Consider the following 18357-nt stretch of genomic DNA (forward strand, 5'->3'; position numbering starts at 1 on the left):
CTACTACTAATAATAATAATAATAATAATAATAATAATAATAATAATAATAATTTGGCTCATGCTTACTGTAAAATTGGGTATTAGGGATAGACTTCAGTCAACAAAACTGCGGAGCTTACCGAATAACAAAATGTTACCTCAAACCACAATTTTAAAAAATCTTATGTATAAAATTTAAATAGAGGTTGTCAGATCAAATAAAGCTTTTATTTTTCTTCGCTGTTGTTTTTCCCCCACATTGACCACAGGTGGCAGCAACGAGCTGTTTCCACACCCAGCAACAAACAAACGGCACAAAGGTAGGACTACTCACTTCTAACGAGTATTTTATCATCTCTACTTTAGTTTCACACAAGTAACCAGCAAATAAGAGGAGATGCACATCAGGTTAATGTGGGCAGAACAATGCAGCTGCGAGACTGTTATTAATGTTAGTTTCTACTCGGTTGCATAACTGAATGTTGGAAACAGGGGAGGGCATTATCCTTAACTGTGCTCAAGTTTTGTGTATTGACACATTCACACTCTGCCTCGAAAGTTGCCCTGTGTCAATAAAGTTAAATATTACAAAGTAGCCTCCAATGCACATAATCTTCTTACAGGACCACGGGAAGAGTATAAGTATATGCAATACCCATGTGTAATGTACAGACCATCAAAAGTCATCAAAAACATTGGTTATGCAATCAAGTACTAACTCCTGTGTGGATCATGTGACTAAAACGTACAGAAAAGAAAACATGGAATGCCTAAAAGCACTGTTTTTGGCAGTAAAATGCCATAGTTATTGATGTAAGAACTTAAGTGATTTTGGTTATTATCAAGAAAACATGGAAAATGGATAGATATCAGCTCTGAAATTAAACTCTCATGAGGTATTTTTGTTGTTATCATTATATTTTTCCAAACAAATGTACCTTTAGTTGTACCAGGCATGAAAATGAACAAGAAACTGGAGAAAACAAGGGGGGGTCTAATAATTTTTTTGGTATGGGTATTGCATATTGCAACTCTATATATAAAGTGTCATGAGATAACTTTTGTTTTAATCTGGCGCTATATAAATACAATTTGATTGATTGATTGAGTGATTGATTGATTGATTGATTGATTTGATTTGATTGGTTTTCCCCTGTAAGTCGCTTTGGAAAAAAGCATCTGCCAAATGCATAAATGTAATGTAAATGTAACTCCATGACTGTAACTCTATGTACTTTCATTTTTGCCTCTTTTCTTTAATATTATCATTCTTTGTTCGTCAAAAGCACGGCTGGAACGTTATAAATGGCTTTTATCTATCTATCTATCTATCTATCTATCTATCTATCTATCTATCTATCTATCTATCTATCTATCTATCAAGCAACTAGTGTAAATATGCATCAACTGTAATTTTACTCAACAATAACACTTACTTTTCCTCACTGTAGGTGGACTTTTCCAAGAATGACATATCTATGGATTTTGTCCTGGCATTAAACTATGGAAGCTTAAGCTGAAATTGTTATTACTTTTGAGGTATTCATAGTTACTTCTGTTTCTGTGGGGGAAATGAAGCTGCGTCGGGTTCTTTTCCTTCTCTTTGTTGTGTTCTCATGTTCCTCTTGGCAAATGCCTCAGACTGGAGAGGGTTTGACAGAAGAGGAACTCTTCACTGAGTCCATAGATCAAACAACACCACAAAGAAGCATGGTGCAACTTCTGCATGCAACTTCAGATGTTAAAGTCTCTTCTCCCACTGAACCTCCATCTCCACCAGCCACAACCGTTGTGCATTATATCTCTGAACCCAATGATCTTCCACAGGAGAGGTCCACATCAGCTCCAGGTTCTCCTGGTGAAGTGTCACATACGAGGGATAAATATCCTAAAGATCTGTTTTCAGTTGATGATTGCAGAAGAGGCTGGGTCATCCTCCACATTATCGGCGTGGTGTACATGATCATATCTCTTGTTGTTGTGTGTGATCAGTTTTTTGTCCCTGCATTGAGGGTAATCACAGACAAGTTAGAGATCTCCAACAATGTGGCAGGAGCCACCGTCATGGCTGCTGGAGCTTCTGCTCCTAGATTCTTTGCCTTGTGTATTGGGGTTCTTCTCATTCACATTCCAGTGGGTGTTGGTGCCATTGTAGGTCCAGCAGTTTACAACATTTTGTTTGTCATTGGAATGTGTGCGTTGTTTTCTCAAGGAGTTCTCCACTTGACCTGCTGGCCAGTTTTCAGAGACATATCCTTCTACATATTTGACTTCATCCTCCTCATCATCTTCTTCTTGGATGATGTCATAATGTGGTGGGAGAGCATGATTCTAGTGGCCAGCTACACTCTCTATATGATTTTTATGAAGTTTGATGTGCAAATAGAACAGGCCTTCAAGTCCCAACTGCACAAACACAGAAACGTTGTCAAAGTTATTTCTGTGGAGGAACCTGAAAAGGTAAGCGTTGTTTTACTTATGAGACCCAGAATAGGCTTTTTTTTTAATCATTTAATTAATACAATGTGAGTGTGACCAGTCATTGAAGTCAGCTTATGCCAGCAGATATCATCATGTCTATGCGTGTGCTGATGTCAGCATATCAATTGCCTCTAAATATAGATTTTGCCCATTAGAAGTAAATGGGAAAAAAAAAATCATTAAAAAAAATTTAACTTTGACCAAATTTTCCCAAAATGTAATCATATCTATTCTAGGTCACTGGCAATCTATAAACCCAATTTAGTATGAATTCAACCAATAGTTTTGCTGCTAAAGTGTTAAGAAACAAGGAAACAAACCGAACCAAAAACAATACCCCTTGCCTCCCGTTTAGGGGGTGGGGTAAAAAGATAGATGAAATAGGTGAAAAAGCCTTTAAAATAACATGACAGATAAATAACTGCATCTGTATTGGTGAAAAGACATCTTATATGCCTATATTGGCTGATCTCACGGAATGTCATCCATTTCTGATGTAACCAACATATCAGTGCATCCCTAGTTTTAAATGACTCCCAGCCATGGTGATCAACACTATTTATGTAAAAGGAGTGAAACAGACATGATGAACCAAAGCTTTTCTGCCACAAATGAACTGTGAAGCACTGGTTTATTTAGCATTTACAAAAAAAACAAAAAAAAAACTAAACAAAAAGATACATCTTTGCTGGAAATTCATATATTATTCAGTGTGTAGAGCTTTTGTTTATTGTGTGTGTATGTCTTTCTTACACCTGTAATGTTTTCCATTTTGATCTACACACAAAATGCCTGTTCGAAGGATGATCTGCCTGCAGGAGAAGATGGATCAGGAGATGCTCAGGATAATAAAGAGGATAGCAAGAAAGACTTGGATGACTCCAATCAAATTGAAGGTAATAATGAGTCAAGTGAAGACAGAGAGGATGCACCTCTGTCTTTAAAGTGGCCTGACACACCATGCAGACGAGCCTGGTACCTCCTCCTATTGCCCATAGTCGTCCCTCTGCACCTGACACTTCCTGATGTTCGTAAACAGGTGAAAATCCACAGTCAAGATAGATATCAACTGGGTAAGTTGTGCCTCAGTGCCGCATTAATTTCTATGTTCTTTGTCTTACAGAAATCCAGAAAGTTCTTTATGATCACTTTCCTGGGATCTATTCTGTGGATTGCTGTCTACTCTTACTTCATAATATGGTGGAGCCATCAGGTCAGCTATTGCCAAAAAACGATGGATTCAATGAAATGTTTGGTCTTGTTTATAATATTTCAGATGTTTCAGTCCATCCATCCATCCATCTTATTTACACACACACACATGATCAAGACAAAGAAGTAATTCATATTTATTTTCTAAATGTCTACAAAAAAGTGTCAAGTATTTAGTGTGACTTTGCTTGGTACATGTCTTGAAATGGTTTGTGCGAATATGTGATTTACTGAAGTAATGTGTCATTTTATTTGGTGATTTTTTTGTTATGTGAACAGAGGTCACACTAAACACTGAATTTTTTTTAGCTTTGATTTTTTTTCTGTTATACACATATTTTTGCATGTATTTCCCGTATTTTCTCAATAGCTAATAAATATATAAGTAAATAAATATATTTAGAATTTACAACCCTGCAAAAACAACCAATACAGAGGTTGTCTAAAACCTTTGTATTATGTAATGTCAGTATCTTCTCAGGAACTGTTGCTTTTTCTGATCATCCAAGGCCATTTTTTGTTCTTGTAGGTAGGTGAGACTTTTTCCATCCCAGACGGCCTTATGACCATCGTGGTTGCAGTGATCTCCAGTCCAGTCCTCATTACCGGTATCATTGTGGCCCGTAAAGGCCTGGGGGACATGGCTGTGTCCAGCTCTGTGGGCTGTAACATCTTTGACATCACTGTGGGGTGAGCTCCTCTACATTTAAGTCTATTTGTTTTTTGTTTGTTTGTTTTGATGATGCCTATGTTATCATTATGTGTATTTTTAAATTTTTAAATTTATAGTGAACAAGTGATGTATTAATGTTGGCTGTTTTATGTATTGCTTCTGTCACCTGCCTAGAGACTGCAGATGAAAAGTAGTTATTTTTATTCATTCTGGCATATTTACATGGGTGTAGTTTTTATACAGCAATGTTCATAAATGTGCATAGTCCCTATTAAATAAACCAATAAATAATAATTAAAAAAAATAAAACAAAAATGATGAGCCGTGGTTAAAAACAGGGTTCCTACAGGTTTCTACAAGTTAAATGTAAGACTTTTTAATACCTTTTTAAGACTACTTAGAACAGAATTTAATGGCCATGTCACAGCCGTACTGGCAACAATTTGTGACTCATAGAATTTAGGAAAAATGTATTTTCTTAAATTGTAAAATGTATTTATTTACTCCAATGCCGTGAGTCATTCTCACTGAGGCCTGCAAGGTTAGCAATAATTGGTTCCTAATTTCAATTTAAATGGTCTGGTTGGAACTGCTGGAATTGAGCAGCGTTCCCTGACACACACAATATAGCCAACAAGTTTATGGCAATGTAAATTAAGACCTACCATGTCAAATGTAATACCTTTTTAAGACTTTTTTTAAGGTATTAAATGCAGATTTGACTTTTTAAGACCCCACGGGAACCCTGTAAAAAGGAATGTGTGAATGAAACACAGTTAACCTTTTTGGTTTGTTTCTGCCTTTGTGCATTTCTCATTCTGTCTTTCTAAAGTCTGCCAGTTCCATGGCTTCTGTATTCGGCGATCCATGGTTTGGCTTCGGTGGTGGTCAGCAGTAACGGGCTCATCTGTGCAACTGTGCTTCTTTTCCTCCCACTCTTCTTCGTCATCATCTCCACTGCGTCCTGTAAATGGAAGATAAATAAAGTCCTGGCTTTCACCATGTTGCTGCTGTACTTTATCTTCCTGGTACTTAGTGTGATGCTGAAGAATCGCATCATCGTCTGTCCTGTTTCCATCTGAAAGTGTATCATCATGGTCCTGCTTTACATTATCTTGTGTGTTTTGGCCATGATGCTTAAACATCAAGTCATCTGCAGTACATACTGTAGTCAGGGCTTAAAACAATTGTATACACTGATGCATATGAATTAAATCACTCTTGATTTTAAATGTTAATTAGAAAAGCCACCACTCCTTGATTTGTCGTTGGTTTGTACGCAATTATCTGATTGCAGACCAAAAAACACAAAAGAAGAACTTAAACTCTGATGCACAGTACGACATTATAGAACACCCAAACCTCTGATGGACATATTGGCATCCAAACATTTAATATTTGGAGCTAAATAAGAACATGGTCTAAAATTTTTTGTTTGTTTGTTTTTGTTTGATGAGATTAACTGTGCTAAATATTACACACTATAATAAAATGATTTGGAAGTCAAATGACAAAAGTGCTGGTTGATAAAATGTTGTTACATGTATATATTATTTAGATATATATAAGATTTATAAATCTTTCATTAGATAGAACCTGTAAAAAGAATGTATTATAATGAACAGACAGTGTTTTGTAGTAGATTTGTAGCTCTGAGACAAATATGCCTTTTCACTAAAACCCATTTTCTCATTTATTCTCAGAATTTCACATTTTGACCCAAGACTCTATCTTGGAAACTACAGCCAACCAGCATTTGAACTTTTTCTTTATTAGTGACTAAAACTTTGTAAAGTTTTTTATTCTTTTATCCTGAAGGCATGTTGGTTGTAGACCTGTGTGATTATTATCAAGTCTGGGATTCAAATACAAATGATATGAAATCATTCAAAAATTTGATATTTTATAGGGTGAATTTTATAGAAAATAAATCTTTTTGGAAGAAAAAGTAAAAATTTTGTAATTTGCAAAAATGTCTATGGGAACATTCCACAATATGATTTCATCCAGGGCCTTTGCATGTTGAATGTACATAACACATAAAAACAGGGATGTCAAAATCTATTAGTATCGCTCTATATGCTCATGTATGAATTATTCAATGGCAAATGTGAATTTGCCAAAAAGCAGACAGCAGAGATTCATTAGATAGGATTTGAAGAGTCTGCAGTTTCATAAATAAAGTAAAACATCACTACATTAAAATGTCAGTTAAACTTTTCCAGGAGAGTTTAGGTCAAACTACACCGCCATCTCCCAGGCACACTTCTGACTGAAAATGTAGAGAAGGGGTTTAGGATGTACAAATACACTCTCTTACCTGCCTTATTGCAACATGTACAGACACTGATATTTTTTGTACCATTTGAAAACATAATATAACTCTTTTTATGTGAAATTCTTACATAAGCTGCTGAATCTATTTACTCTTTTACCTTAAAGATATTACCTGTTGCTATGATAATTCAGATCCATGGTTCCAAACAGTTTTTAGCTCAAGACTCAGAAAATTAATTTTCTGTTTCCACTGGACACACATTTACAAAAGTATATTTTGAATTATCATGACTAAAATTTACTGACTCCTCCAATGTCACAATGTGTCTGAAAGTCTTGTTTTAGATGTTGGTACATCTTTTATGCCATTTTTGTCATCTCGTCTTTTACCTAATTCTGTCGTATTATTATTTATCTTTCTATTTACTTATAAATTTTTCCAGTAAACACTCTCTTACTATTTTAATCTGGAAAAGTAAGTCACATATATCACTGATATTTATTTTACTCTTGACAATTGGGTCATTGTCGCCTGCAACATGAATGTATCTGACGACAGTTCATTGATTTGTCCTGTAATGTTTTGGTTTTTTTTTTCTTCCTATTATTATTAATTTATTTGACATTAATTTGACCAGTTAATTGAGAACCAATTCACCATGACGACCTGGCCAAGAGGAAGCACAAAAACAGGGCAAACAAAATGTGTGTGGCATTTCTGTGCATTTCAAGTATTCAAGTACATTTCTGTATATAACCTTAGCAAACACACACACACACACACACACACACACATATATATATATATATATATATATATATATATATATATATATATATATATATATATATATATATTTTTTTTTTTTTTTTTTTTTTTTTTTTTTTTTTAATCTGTTTCTAAGTTTTGGTTGACGTCTTCTTCGATAGCAGTTCTCCCTCTTCATGCTTACGTGAAAAATTCAAAGTAACGCAAATAAAACACTTTCTAAGACCTGTAATACATCCTTAACTCAGTCCAGAATATACGTTTCTTACAACATTTAAAATACCTCATCTAGTTACAGATTTAAAGAAGTTTAACCCAGCTTGCTTTAGCTTAGATGTGTTGTTGTGATGTCCTTCACTAATTCCGTCCGGGTGAAACAGCCTAAACTTCAGTTCCTCTTACTTATGTTTTGCTCTGAAACAGAACAAAAATAGAGCAACAGTGATCAAGAAAACTATTTTTTTCATTTAAAATGTAAGAGTCTTCCGCACATTATACATTTTTTACTTAACCCTATGAACATCAGTCATTTGCATTGTTAATATTATCATTCTGTATAATAACAGTACTTAAGCTTGGATGCACTAGTGTCAGCCTAAGGGTCAAATGTATTTTCATGCTTATTTAATGCAACATAAATACAATACTAAAATAACATTATATTTTGCATCAAATTAGATATTACTAAGGTAGTGTCATGATAAAGTGAGAGTAAGACAATAGGCATAATCCTCTTAGAAGACCTCAGGTATTAGGTATTATGCTGATCCATTGTGAAGACTTGTCCTCTGTCCTACATAACCCTTTGGCCACTGCTAACAGGTTGGACTCTATTTTTGCAACTCTACCACCTTTTGGAATCTGCTTTTTGACATTTTTCCATCTCATATTTGGAGAGACAGTAAATCTGAGGTAAATCTGAATGATGATGGATGAAATGCATTATCTTGTGTGTTTTCCATGCAAGTGTTGAGGAAAACCGCCCAGCTCTTTATCATATTATATTTTGTGTTTCTACTATTATTTTAGTACTCAACTTTTCTGCTGTTTTTGTAATGACTGTGTCCCTTCTGTCACCCACATGCAATGTATTAATTGTAACGTTTGAGCATCTTCAGTGCATTCAGAAGTATCCTGCTTGTGAAACTCTCATTGCCTTTGAATAATTTCATCTGTTATTTTGCTCAGTGTTTACAACAGGCTGGATTTCCATGGAGATGAGGCAGATGTGACATGAATCTCACCGCTGAAATTTTGAATATCATCACCCCACGGTCTGCTGGGGAGAGAGCTGCATTTGCCCTTTACCACTGCTTATGTATGCAGCTTGATTCTCCATAGCCAGTAGCAACTTTGCTTTGGATGAAAATGCATTGTACAAGAAGGAAGCGACTGCAGCTGAGTCGTGTTCTGTTTCTCCTCTCTGGGGTTTTTCTTTGTACCCTATACCAGCTGACCATCAGTGCCAGACTGTATGAGCCTTTGCCAATGCCTCAGATTGGAGATGAATTTGGCGAAGGTTCAACAGAGGTTGAAGAGGCAACAGTCGACACTCCAGGGCTGGAGGAACCCCTCACTGCAACACACGAACTGGAGCCCACAGACCAAACAACACGAGAAATGCACTTGGTACATCATCCAGAAACCACTACAGGTTTTAAAACTTCCACAACAACTGAGTCTTCACCATCACCATCACCATTACCATCATCATCACCATCCCCAGCACCAGCACCAACCACAAACCGGACTATTGTACATTGCATCTATGTGGCCCCAGTACCTCCAAAGGAGACTCCCACACCAGTTCCTCCTCCTGTACCTCCTCCCACTCCAGCTTATCCAAGTGAAGCCCCACATGTGAAGGGTGAATACCCCGAAGATCTGTTTACTATTGAAGACCGCAGAAGAGGCTGGGTCATCCTCCACATCATTGGGATGATGTACATGTTTGTAGCACTTGCCATTGTGTGCGATGAGTTTTTTGTTCCTGCGTTAGGGGTAATCACAGACAAGCTGGCCATCTCTGACGATGTAGCAGGAGCTACCTTCATGGCTGCTGGAGGTTCCGCTCCTGAACTGTTCACCTCCTTGATTGGAGTCTTTATTGCCCACAGCAATGTTGGTATTGGCACCATTGTAGGGTCAGCAGTATTCAACATTTTATTTGTGATTGGAATGTGTGCGATATCTTCTCGAGAGGTTCTCCACCTGACCTGGTGGCCACTTTTCAGAGACGTATCCTTCTACATATTTGACCTCATCCTCCTCATTATCTTTTTCTTGGATAATGTCATAATGTGGTGGGAGAGCGTGATGTTAGTGGCTGGTTACACTCTCTATGTGACTTTCATGAAGTTCAATGTGCAAATAGAAAAGATCTTCAAGGCCCAACTCCATAAACATAAGAACATTGTCAAAGTTATTGCTGTGGAGGAACCAGAAAAGGTAAGCACTCAATAGATGATGGTAATGAGGCACAGTTCTCTTTATTCATATCACAGTTATGAGAGTTGTCTCAATTGTATGTAGTTACTGTGAGGGCATTTTATTGACATTTGCCAAACTTTTCCTGATTGCATGTAACATATATATAGTTGAGATATATACTGCTGTTATGGAGCTTCTTTAGACCATCTTATATAATACTTTACAATGGGACTGAAGTTGCAGTGGGATTATTTTGAGGGGTTTTAAAGAAACTACTGAGGCAACTCCTGCATAATGTAGCACTCCATATGGAAAATCTGAAAATACTCAAAGCTGGAACTACTTAAGTCACTCATGCATGCATGTGGCTTATTCTGCCACCCTGTTCAGAAGGACTGTGGGTTATTGCTGAAAGAGAAAAAACAGACTCTTCACCCATTTTGATATGTTTCCTCTTACCTGTGGGGTAATGTGCACATGATGTCAATAGAGTTAAATGATACTAAGGCCTTGAGGAAACAAAGCTGATCAGACAGAGCAAACTAATCCTCTGACACGCTGCAGCTCTGTACAAACTGTAGCATCACCATACATACACTATATTTAACTATGGTAAGTGTGATTGAGGCTTAAATTAGACAAAGTAAAGCCACTGTGTTTGTGCACACTCAGTTTTTTCTGTGGAGCCATTTGTGCCATTTTATTTCATATACACAAAGAATGATGAATAATTTCTTTTTTACACTAACAGTACTATTATACATTACAAGCAGCTACATTTCTTGTACTAGCAGTAACACAGTCAACAAGGGGTGTTGAATGTTTGCAGTTGTAGTAATTTAAGTTTTACTATATAACAGGTACTGATATACAAAAGATTGATTTATCTTCACCACAGAAGGATTATAACCAAATACTAACAACTGTTGCAGACAAATGAAGATGCTGAAGATAATGCCCCTCCTGTTCCAGAGGACAAGAATCGATTAAAGGTAAAAAAAAAAAAAAAAAAAAAAAAAAAATCAAACAATTTAAGAAACAACTATAAAAATCAAGCCACAAAAAGCAAAATCTTTACCATACACAGTCTAAGAACATATACCAATATACTATTTCCAGTCTTTTTATGTGATGATAAGACATTAAGCTTACTTCCAAGTGGTTGCAGATACAGACACTTGAAGAAAAATGAAAAGCCTGATCTCCTCCACTATGATTGTTTAACAGCGATGTGTCACTTTCTGTTATTGTGAGTCGTTGTCATGTCCCAACTCTTTCCCCAGCTGAAGCCAGCTCTCCAGCGAGGGGGAAGTTCAGCGTCTTTGCACAACAGTACCATGAGAAGCACCCTCTTCCAACTTATGATCCACACGTTAGACCCTATAGGAGACGGTGAGTACCTTCTCACCATGAGGATGAGCCTGATCATTGATAAATGGATGCGTGAGGAAAACTGCTTTGAGAATGAACGTCTGACTATGTCCTTCTTGTTGTAAAATGGATTAGCAAAGTGTCCCATATGAAGGCAGCACTAAGTCCAGATTGATACTAAGCAGATAAATACCTTTCTCAGTCTATGGAGGGAGTCACTGGGAGTTCAGTGATGAAATACACAAAAACATCTTCAGGACACATGCAGGTGTTTTCTTTGTAAGCGTAAAATAATAATGTATGTGTGCAACACAATTTGTATTATGCCAAAGTCATTCTCAGGTATGAGTCTAAGCAGAGGATTCATCTAATCTGTTTACTTTGGTGAGTAATAGCAGTGTAATCAAAGTGGTCATGGATTGGTCTTGTACTGCTCTATCAGGTGGCCCAGACAGATAGATCATATTATGCTTTAGTCTATTTTTCCGTGTTATATGGTTGCATGAAGCTATCCAGTGTACAGTATATCCATGTTTTATCAACTGTGACCACATCTACATGCAGCAAACTCAAAGCTATCTGAGCATTATCAATGCACAAAAAATCAGTCAAACTCTAGACAGTCACTGTTTGCATATAGATGAACACATTAATATAGATGACTGACATAAACAGCAGGGATGGGCATTTCATTACTCTCTGAAGTAAAAAAAAAAAAAATCTAGCCATTTTAAGTCGATTAGTCATGGAATCACTGTTAGAATATGATCTCCACCCAAACCAAAATAATTCTAATGAGAAAAACTGACTGATTATACCATGTAACTAACATCAGTCATGTAGAAGCGGTGCTATTACAATCTGAGAAGTAAAGCACTCAAATCAACATCTATACCTAGCCAGCATGTCCATGTGGGCCCCAGTAGGGTTATAATTGGGCTGCATATAAGGGTCCCATGTGGGTTTGTCCGCAGTTTCCATGGTGGCCCCACATGTGTTTGCCCATATCAGAATCAAAATCAAAATCAGAATCTCTTTATTGTTATTGTACCAAGTACAATGAAATTGAGGTAAAACACTCAGGTTCAGTGCAAGAATTTCCAGACAGACAACAAATATCAGTAAAACAACAATACATATCAGTAAAAGGCACAGTTATTTACATTAAAAATAAAACATATTGCAAACTAAGATATTTGTAAAACATAGAATTTAAGTAGTGCAAATAACATGAGAAGTAGTGCAAATGACATGAAAGATAAATATCATGGGATAAATAGTGTGAAGAATAAATAATATGAGATATTCAAATCTCTGATTCTGATTCTGATTCTTATATGGGCAAACACATGTGGGTCCACCATGGAAACTGCGGACAAACCCAAATGGGACCCTTCTGGGGCCCACATGGACATGCTGGCTGGGTATTATCCTTATTTAAAAACATAATTTATTAATGAACATTTATAGTGTCTCATATATGTTCCTTGTATTGTATTTCAACTTTTAAGTGTAAGATTGTATCTGTGTAAGTTTAATCTTTTTATTTTTTTTCTTCCTTATGCTATACTGATGCCAGTAGTTGGGTTGGGCTCTGTGATTTTTCAGATTGCTTTTTTTATTAAGGGGAAGAATTTGCATAAAACCATTTGTGGCTTGTAGTTTCTCCTGCACGATGCACTTTTTAATTTAAAATTTTATGTATATATATATATATATATATATATATATATATATATATATATATATATATATATATATATATATATATATATATATATATATATATATATATATATATATATATATATATATACGCACACACACACACACACACATATATATATATAAATTATCATATTTTATGTAATATGCAAATAAACTAAATTGACACACAAATCTCCTCCCACCATATAAAAATTACTATACATTTTGACTAATTATCTAATTGATTATTTCCCTAATAAATAGTGATTTGCTGATGCAGTGCAAAAATGTATGAATTTTATTTCAGATGTCAGGGTGAAAGTTAGTACTGTGAGGAGGAAAGGACAGTTTTAAAGGCTTTAAATGTGATATGGAAATGGTTGCTAACAGTTGTTATTCATCCAAATGTGCATATATACAATGTTGTTATATAATTAGCCTGTTATATTTTTGCCTATTCACAGGAAAATTTAAGGATAAAGCCGAGTCTCTAAATAATGTGGCGAGGCGGAAGGCAGAGAGCAAGAGTCAAGACAAAAGTGAAGGTAACATGGATGGATTTGATGGGTGATGAATAGAACTCAGACACTAATCAGATCTACTAACAGAAAGATGAGTATGTCTGTCCTACATACACAAAAGGGTGTAAGTGGTAGTAAAATATTGAGTATATGAGAAAATAGATATAAAGTGCACTCATGGTACAAAGCACCTATGGCAGGGGTATCAAACTCATTTTAGTTCAGGTCACATACAGCCCAGTATGATCTCCAGTGGGTCGAACCAGTAAAATAGTATTAGTGAAAAAAATAAAATTACATTATAAAAATGTTTACAAAATAAGTGCAATTTGAACAATATTATGCCTCAGCTCCTCATTACACATGTGCATTACAACTTACAGATCACAGTGGATCTACAAAGGTACAAAACATTTAATAACATGCATAATATTGTTAAAATTGCCCTTCTCTTAACCATTTCATGTTGTTTATATTTGTTTGGGTTATTCAGTTTTTTTGTGAAAGGATACTTTGTAAATGTAAACATTTTCATGTAATGTAAAACAAAGAGAAAAACTGAAGTTGTCATTATTTATAGGCTATTATGATTGTATTTAACTGATCTGTTCCGTATAAGATCAAATTGGGCTGCATGTGGAGTTTGACACACTTGATTGTTGAGATCTACAGTGTAATTTTTGCATTTCATAAATTAATCCCATGGGCTGGGTTGTACCCTGTGGCCATCCAGTTTTGGTCCACAGGCCATATGTTTGACACCCCTGGCCTAGAGGTAATAGGTAGGTAGGTAGATACTTAACGTCTGTACAGAATTAATGAGGATCGTCTGTCATATCATATCATATCATATCATATCATATCATATCATATCATATCATATCATATCATATCATATCATATCAAGTAACTCCTGACAGTCAGATGCTGTTTTTTGTGTTTGTTAAATGTCAGGGTTTTTTTTTTCAGATAGTAGCTTAAAAACATGAGGAAAATTCCCATGCTTTGGTGGATTCTTTTCACAGATGGTGGAAGTAAATCTGAGCCCAGCAAAGAGCCAGAGGCTCCACCACCTGCAGATACAGAGAAAAAGGAGCAGCCAGAGGACAAGAAGGTACTCCTCACCCATGTCCTGGTGGTTTTGAAAAAGCCCAGAAGTCAGTCTTTGATACCTGTCTATGTAAGACTCACTGCACCAGAGCTACAGCTTTGAGAAAATGGCCTCTATTTTTCATCGGCGGACTTTAGTTTTATCTTTCCCTTTTATCTTTCCTACTGTTGAGTTTGATGTGTTTCTCCAACGCTTCAGGATGACGTGCCTGCAGGGGAGGATGGACCCGGAGGTTCAGGAGAAGAGTCAGACGGTGATGAGGAGGACAGCGACGAAGACAGCGATGATGACAGTGATGACGACAGTGACGAGTCCAGTGAAGAGGAAGAGGAGGAGCAGCAGCAGCAGCAGGAAAAGGAGAAGGAAGAGGAGGAGGTGGAGGAGGAGGAGGAGGAGAAAGAAGAGCCTCTGTCTTTAGAGTGGCCAGACACAAAACGTAAACAAGCCAGCTACCTCTTCATGCTGCCCATAGTCTTCCCTCTGTGGCTGACGGTTCCTGATGTTCGCAACCAGGTGAATGTTCAGACTCAGTTTTGACATCAGCTGTTTCATCCCAAATGCCTCAGGACTGTATTTATATGTGTGTGTCTTTATCTGTGTTCATATGTGTATGTCTTTATCTGTGTTCATATGTGTATGTCTTTATCTGTGTTCATATGTGTATGTCTTTATCTGGCAGAAATCAAAGAAATTCTTCGTGTTAACCTTCTTGGGCTCTATTGTGTGGATCGCTGTCTTCTCCTACCTCATGGTGTGGTGGGCCCATCAGGTCAGCCATCACTAAACACCCTTTATTATTGATACAAATCACTTCAGACCCATATTCTGTATGGGAAGTGTGGTTGCAGCAACAGCCTGAAATACTGTACAGTGGTGGAAAAAAGTTTTTGGACACCTCACGCATTTGTAATATATTGCACCAGGAATCATTCATAGGTCATTGAACTCTGCTAAGTATTGTTCCATTCTCCAAACCCACATGCTCCCTTCTGCACATGTTCTCTTCTATTAGGGTCAAAACTGAATGTTTCAATAAGACTATGAAACACATTTAGGGTATGACGTGTTGAAACTGTCAAGAATTTAGTTTTGTTACTTTTTCTTCTTAACAAAACAACAAATAAAATAATTTGCATTTGTGTGTGTCTGTCTGATGCAGCCACACATTTTGAAACACAAATAAGGTTATTCTGCAAATATTTCATGATAATATTTGAGATTGTGTAAAAATTTAAGGGCGTCCAAAAATGTTTTTCTACTACCGTATAAAGATGTAAGAAACAGAGCCAACAATACAAAATATAATGTAATATAGAGTCAAGAGCAGAATGAAGATATGTAATAAACAGGTGTAAAATCCCCCAAAAATCCTAAAAAGAAACTACTTAAAATGAGGTTCCTGCATGACTATTTAATGATCTGACTGCTCAAGGAACAGAAAAGTATTTGTAACATTTACTACTGATCTTTTATATTCTCTAACATGATCTTAAAGGCAGGACAGTGAACACAGAGCTTGACTTTAAACATTTGTGTCAAACAGGTCAGACAAGCTTCTTCATCTGATTCATCAATAAACCACTGAAGCATCTTTTTTATGAAAGTTTGCAAGATTCCTTTTCCATGTCTGTGCCTTGTATGGACTCTCATCACTGTTTGGCCTTCAGGTGGGTGAAACCATTGGCATCTCAGAGGAGATTATGGGTCTGACGATCCTGGCTGCAGGGACATCCATCCCTGACCTCATTACCAGTGTGATCGTGGCGCGTAAAGGCCTGGGGGACATGGCCGTGTCCAGCTCTGTGGGCAGTAACATCTTCGACATCACTGTGGGGTGAGCTCCCTGGATATCTGCATGAAACTGAGCTGTACTGCATTAACTAGAGAATAAAACTCAGAATTATAGGATCTAATCTCACAATTTCAGAGAGATCTTGCAGTTATGAGAGAAATTAAGTCTAGTTATCAGTTGCTATCACATAAAATAAAAAATGTATTTTTTTACATTAAAATATTGATATAAAATCTATATTTTAACACACTAATTTTCAGTATTGGAGGTTTATTCTATTTGTCATATCAGAATTTTAGGTGATATGATGTAGAAAGCAATCAATTGATTATAATTTTGATTGTTCAAATACATTATTTCTAGAAAGGACAAATGAGATGAGTATTTATTTTAATTTTATGTTAACATTTAAATTTTTTAAAATCTGTCTTTATTCACAACTTTCCTCGTCATAGGACCCATTCGATATTCTACTGGATTATAGTGTTTCTTCTATTTTAAATGCAATTATTTCCCTTATATTTATAACACCCAATATCAGAAATCATACATTTGCTCCAAAAGGATTTACTCTGACATAAAAAATATTTTACGTAAACAGTGATTTTTTTTTTCTCAAAATTTTTAATCCAATAACGATTTTATTTATAGAAGTCATGTTTTTTGACAATGATTGATAAGTAGGTGTAACATTTCTCATTACCACCAAATCCTGATATAATAAAAGTTTTGGCGCAGTTCTGAGATGAGGTGTTTGATTCTGTTTTCTTCAGTGAATGCAGTTTGCTCCTGTGTATTGGTGAGTTTCCTTGTATCTGTTTTCTTACTCGTTGCCTCTCTATCTGTCTTTTAAAGTCTACCGGTGCCATGGCTCATGTTCTCGGCCATCCACGGTATGGCTCCGGTGGCTGTCAGCAGCAACGGGCTCTTCTGTGCCATTGTGCTGCTTTTCCTCATGCTCCTCTTCGTCATCATCTCCATTGCATTATGCAAGTGGAAGATGAATAAAATCCTGGGTTTCACCATGTTCCTGCTCTACTTTATCTTCCTGGTGCTTAGTGTGATGCTGGAGGATCGCATCATCGTCTGCCCTGTTTCCATCTGAAAGTGTGAACAGAAACTTTCTCTACAGCAGGTGTTTTCTACATGTATGACCTGAAGTAAAACTCATACATGTACAGAGCTTGTAAGCATGGGTCTGTTGCTGTAGTTTCTCTGTATTACTGCTGGTGATTTCTACCTCTTTTGTCAGTAGCAATACACACAAACTCATTAAATACTCACCCATAGCAACTATCGGCAGCTTTACCAATGTTTTCCATTAGTCAGGAGGATACAAAATGACAGTTTAACCTAGTCTATTGTAAAATTATAGCAGTAAAATAATTAGCAAAAAGAGAGGTATTACTTTTCCTCTTTAATATTGAAGAGCATCCAAAGAATGCGCTAAAATAGGATATGTTTTTAAATGGAAATTTTGTATAATATGTAAGTATACATTTGCTGTAAAATTTTTTAACTATTAAAAATAGAGAACTGTCACAACAGTTTTCATGAAACCAAAGCATAGAACTCAGAAAAAAAAGAAATGGGGACATCTGTAGAATAAATGTGTTTATTCATAAATGAAAGCAAACAATAGATCCAGCCAGGGAAGAAATTTGATTTCTTTTTAAGTAAAAATTATACAAATTAGTTTCTGTGTTACAAATGATACATAATACTTCTGAAACATTGTTTAAACTGACAAATAGTGTAAACAACATAGAGACATCAAGTGATGTTTTGGTCAATAGTTGTTTTTTCCATCACTGGTTGCAACTTACAAAGTGTTTAAGATGCAAATGTACATGCTGTGAAACTGGTGTTTATTCCAAGAGCACAGCCTTATTTCATCCAGCATTGTATTAGTATGCATGAACTACAGTAACACACTGTGGAGCTTTATCACAAAAACAGAACGTGGGCATGTTTTTGTCAGTTAATTGTGACAATAATGAAATATCAACACGGTGAACCATGACACTCAGAC

The 18357-nt window shown here is 36.1% G+C and overlaps 2 protein-coding genes across 6 annotated transcripts; both read left to right on the plus strand.

Annotated features, from left to right (window-relative positions):
• The first annotated feature begins 256 nt into the window (after positions 1–256).
• On the plus strand, positions 257–5651 carry LOC115420670 (sodium/potassium/calcium exchanger 2-like). Its single transcript, XM_030136101.1, has 6 exons — positions 257–301; positions 1433–2441; positions 3265–3501; positions 3586–3675; positions 4204–4364; positions 5180–5651. The coding sequence occupies exons 2-6, from the start codon at positions 1554–1556 to the stop codon at positions 5427–5429; spliced, it is 1626 nt and encodes a 541-aa protein (XP_029991961.1). The 5' UTR covers positions 257–301; positions 1433–1553; the 3' UTR covers positions 5430–5651.
• A 2506-nt stretch (positions 5652–8157) lies between these two features.
• On the plus strand, positions 8158–17931 carry LOC115420668 (sodium/potassium/calcium exchanger 1-like). 5 transcript variants are annotated; one of them, XM_030136096.1, is made up of 10 exons: positions 8158–8305; positions 8582–9841; positions 10756–10815; positions 11107–11215; positions 13366–13446; positions 14448–14602; positions 14732–15046; positions 15213–15302; positions 16201–16367; positions 17181–17931. In XM_030136096.1, the coding sequence occupies exons 2-10, from the start codon at positions 8756–8758 to the stop codon at positions 17428–17430; spliced, it is 2313 nt and encodes a 770-aa protein (XP_029991956.1). In that variant the 5' UTR covers positions 8158–8305; positions 8582–8755; the 3' UTR covers positions 17431–17931. The 5 variants fall into 5 exon arrangements, with proteins under 5 accessions (XP_029991956.1, XP_029991958.1, XP_029991959.1 ...); XM_030136098.1 differs by having other exon boundaries at positions 14448–14536; XM_030136097.1 differs by having other exon boundaries at positions 8166–8305; positions 8594–9841.
• The last annotated feature ends 426 nt before the right edge of the window (positions 17932–18357 follow it).

The sequence above is a fragment of the Sphaeramia orbicularis genome, chromosome 6 (genome assembly GCF_902148855.1).
Source record: "Sphaeramia orbicularis chromosome 6, fSphaOr1.1, whole genome shotgun sequence".
Classification (NCBI taxonomy): domain Eukaryota; kingdom Metazoa; phylum Chordata; class Actinopteri; order Kurtiformes; family Apogonidae; genus Sphaeramia; species Sphaeramia orbicularis.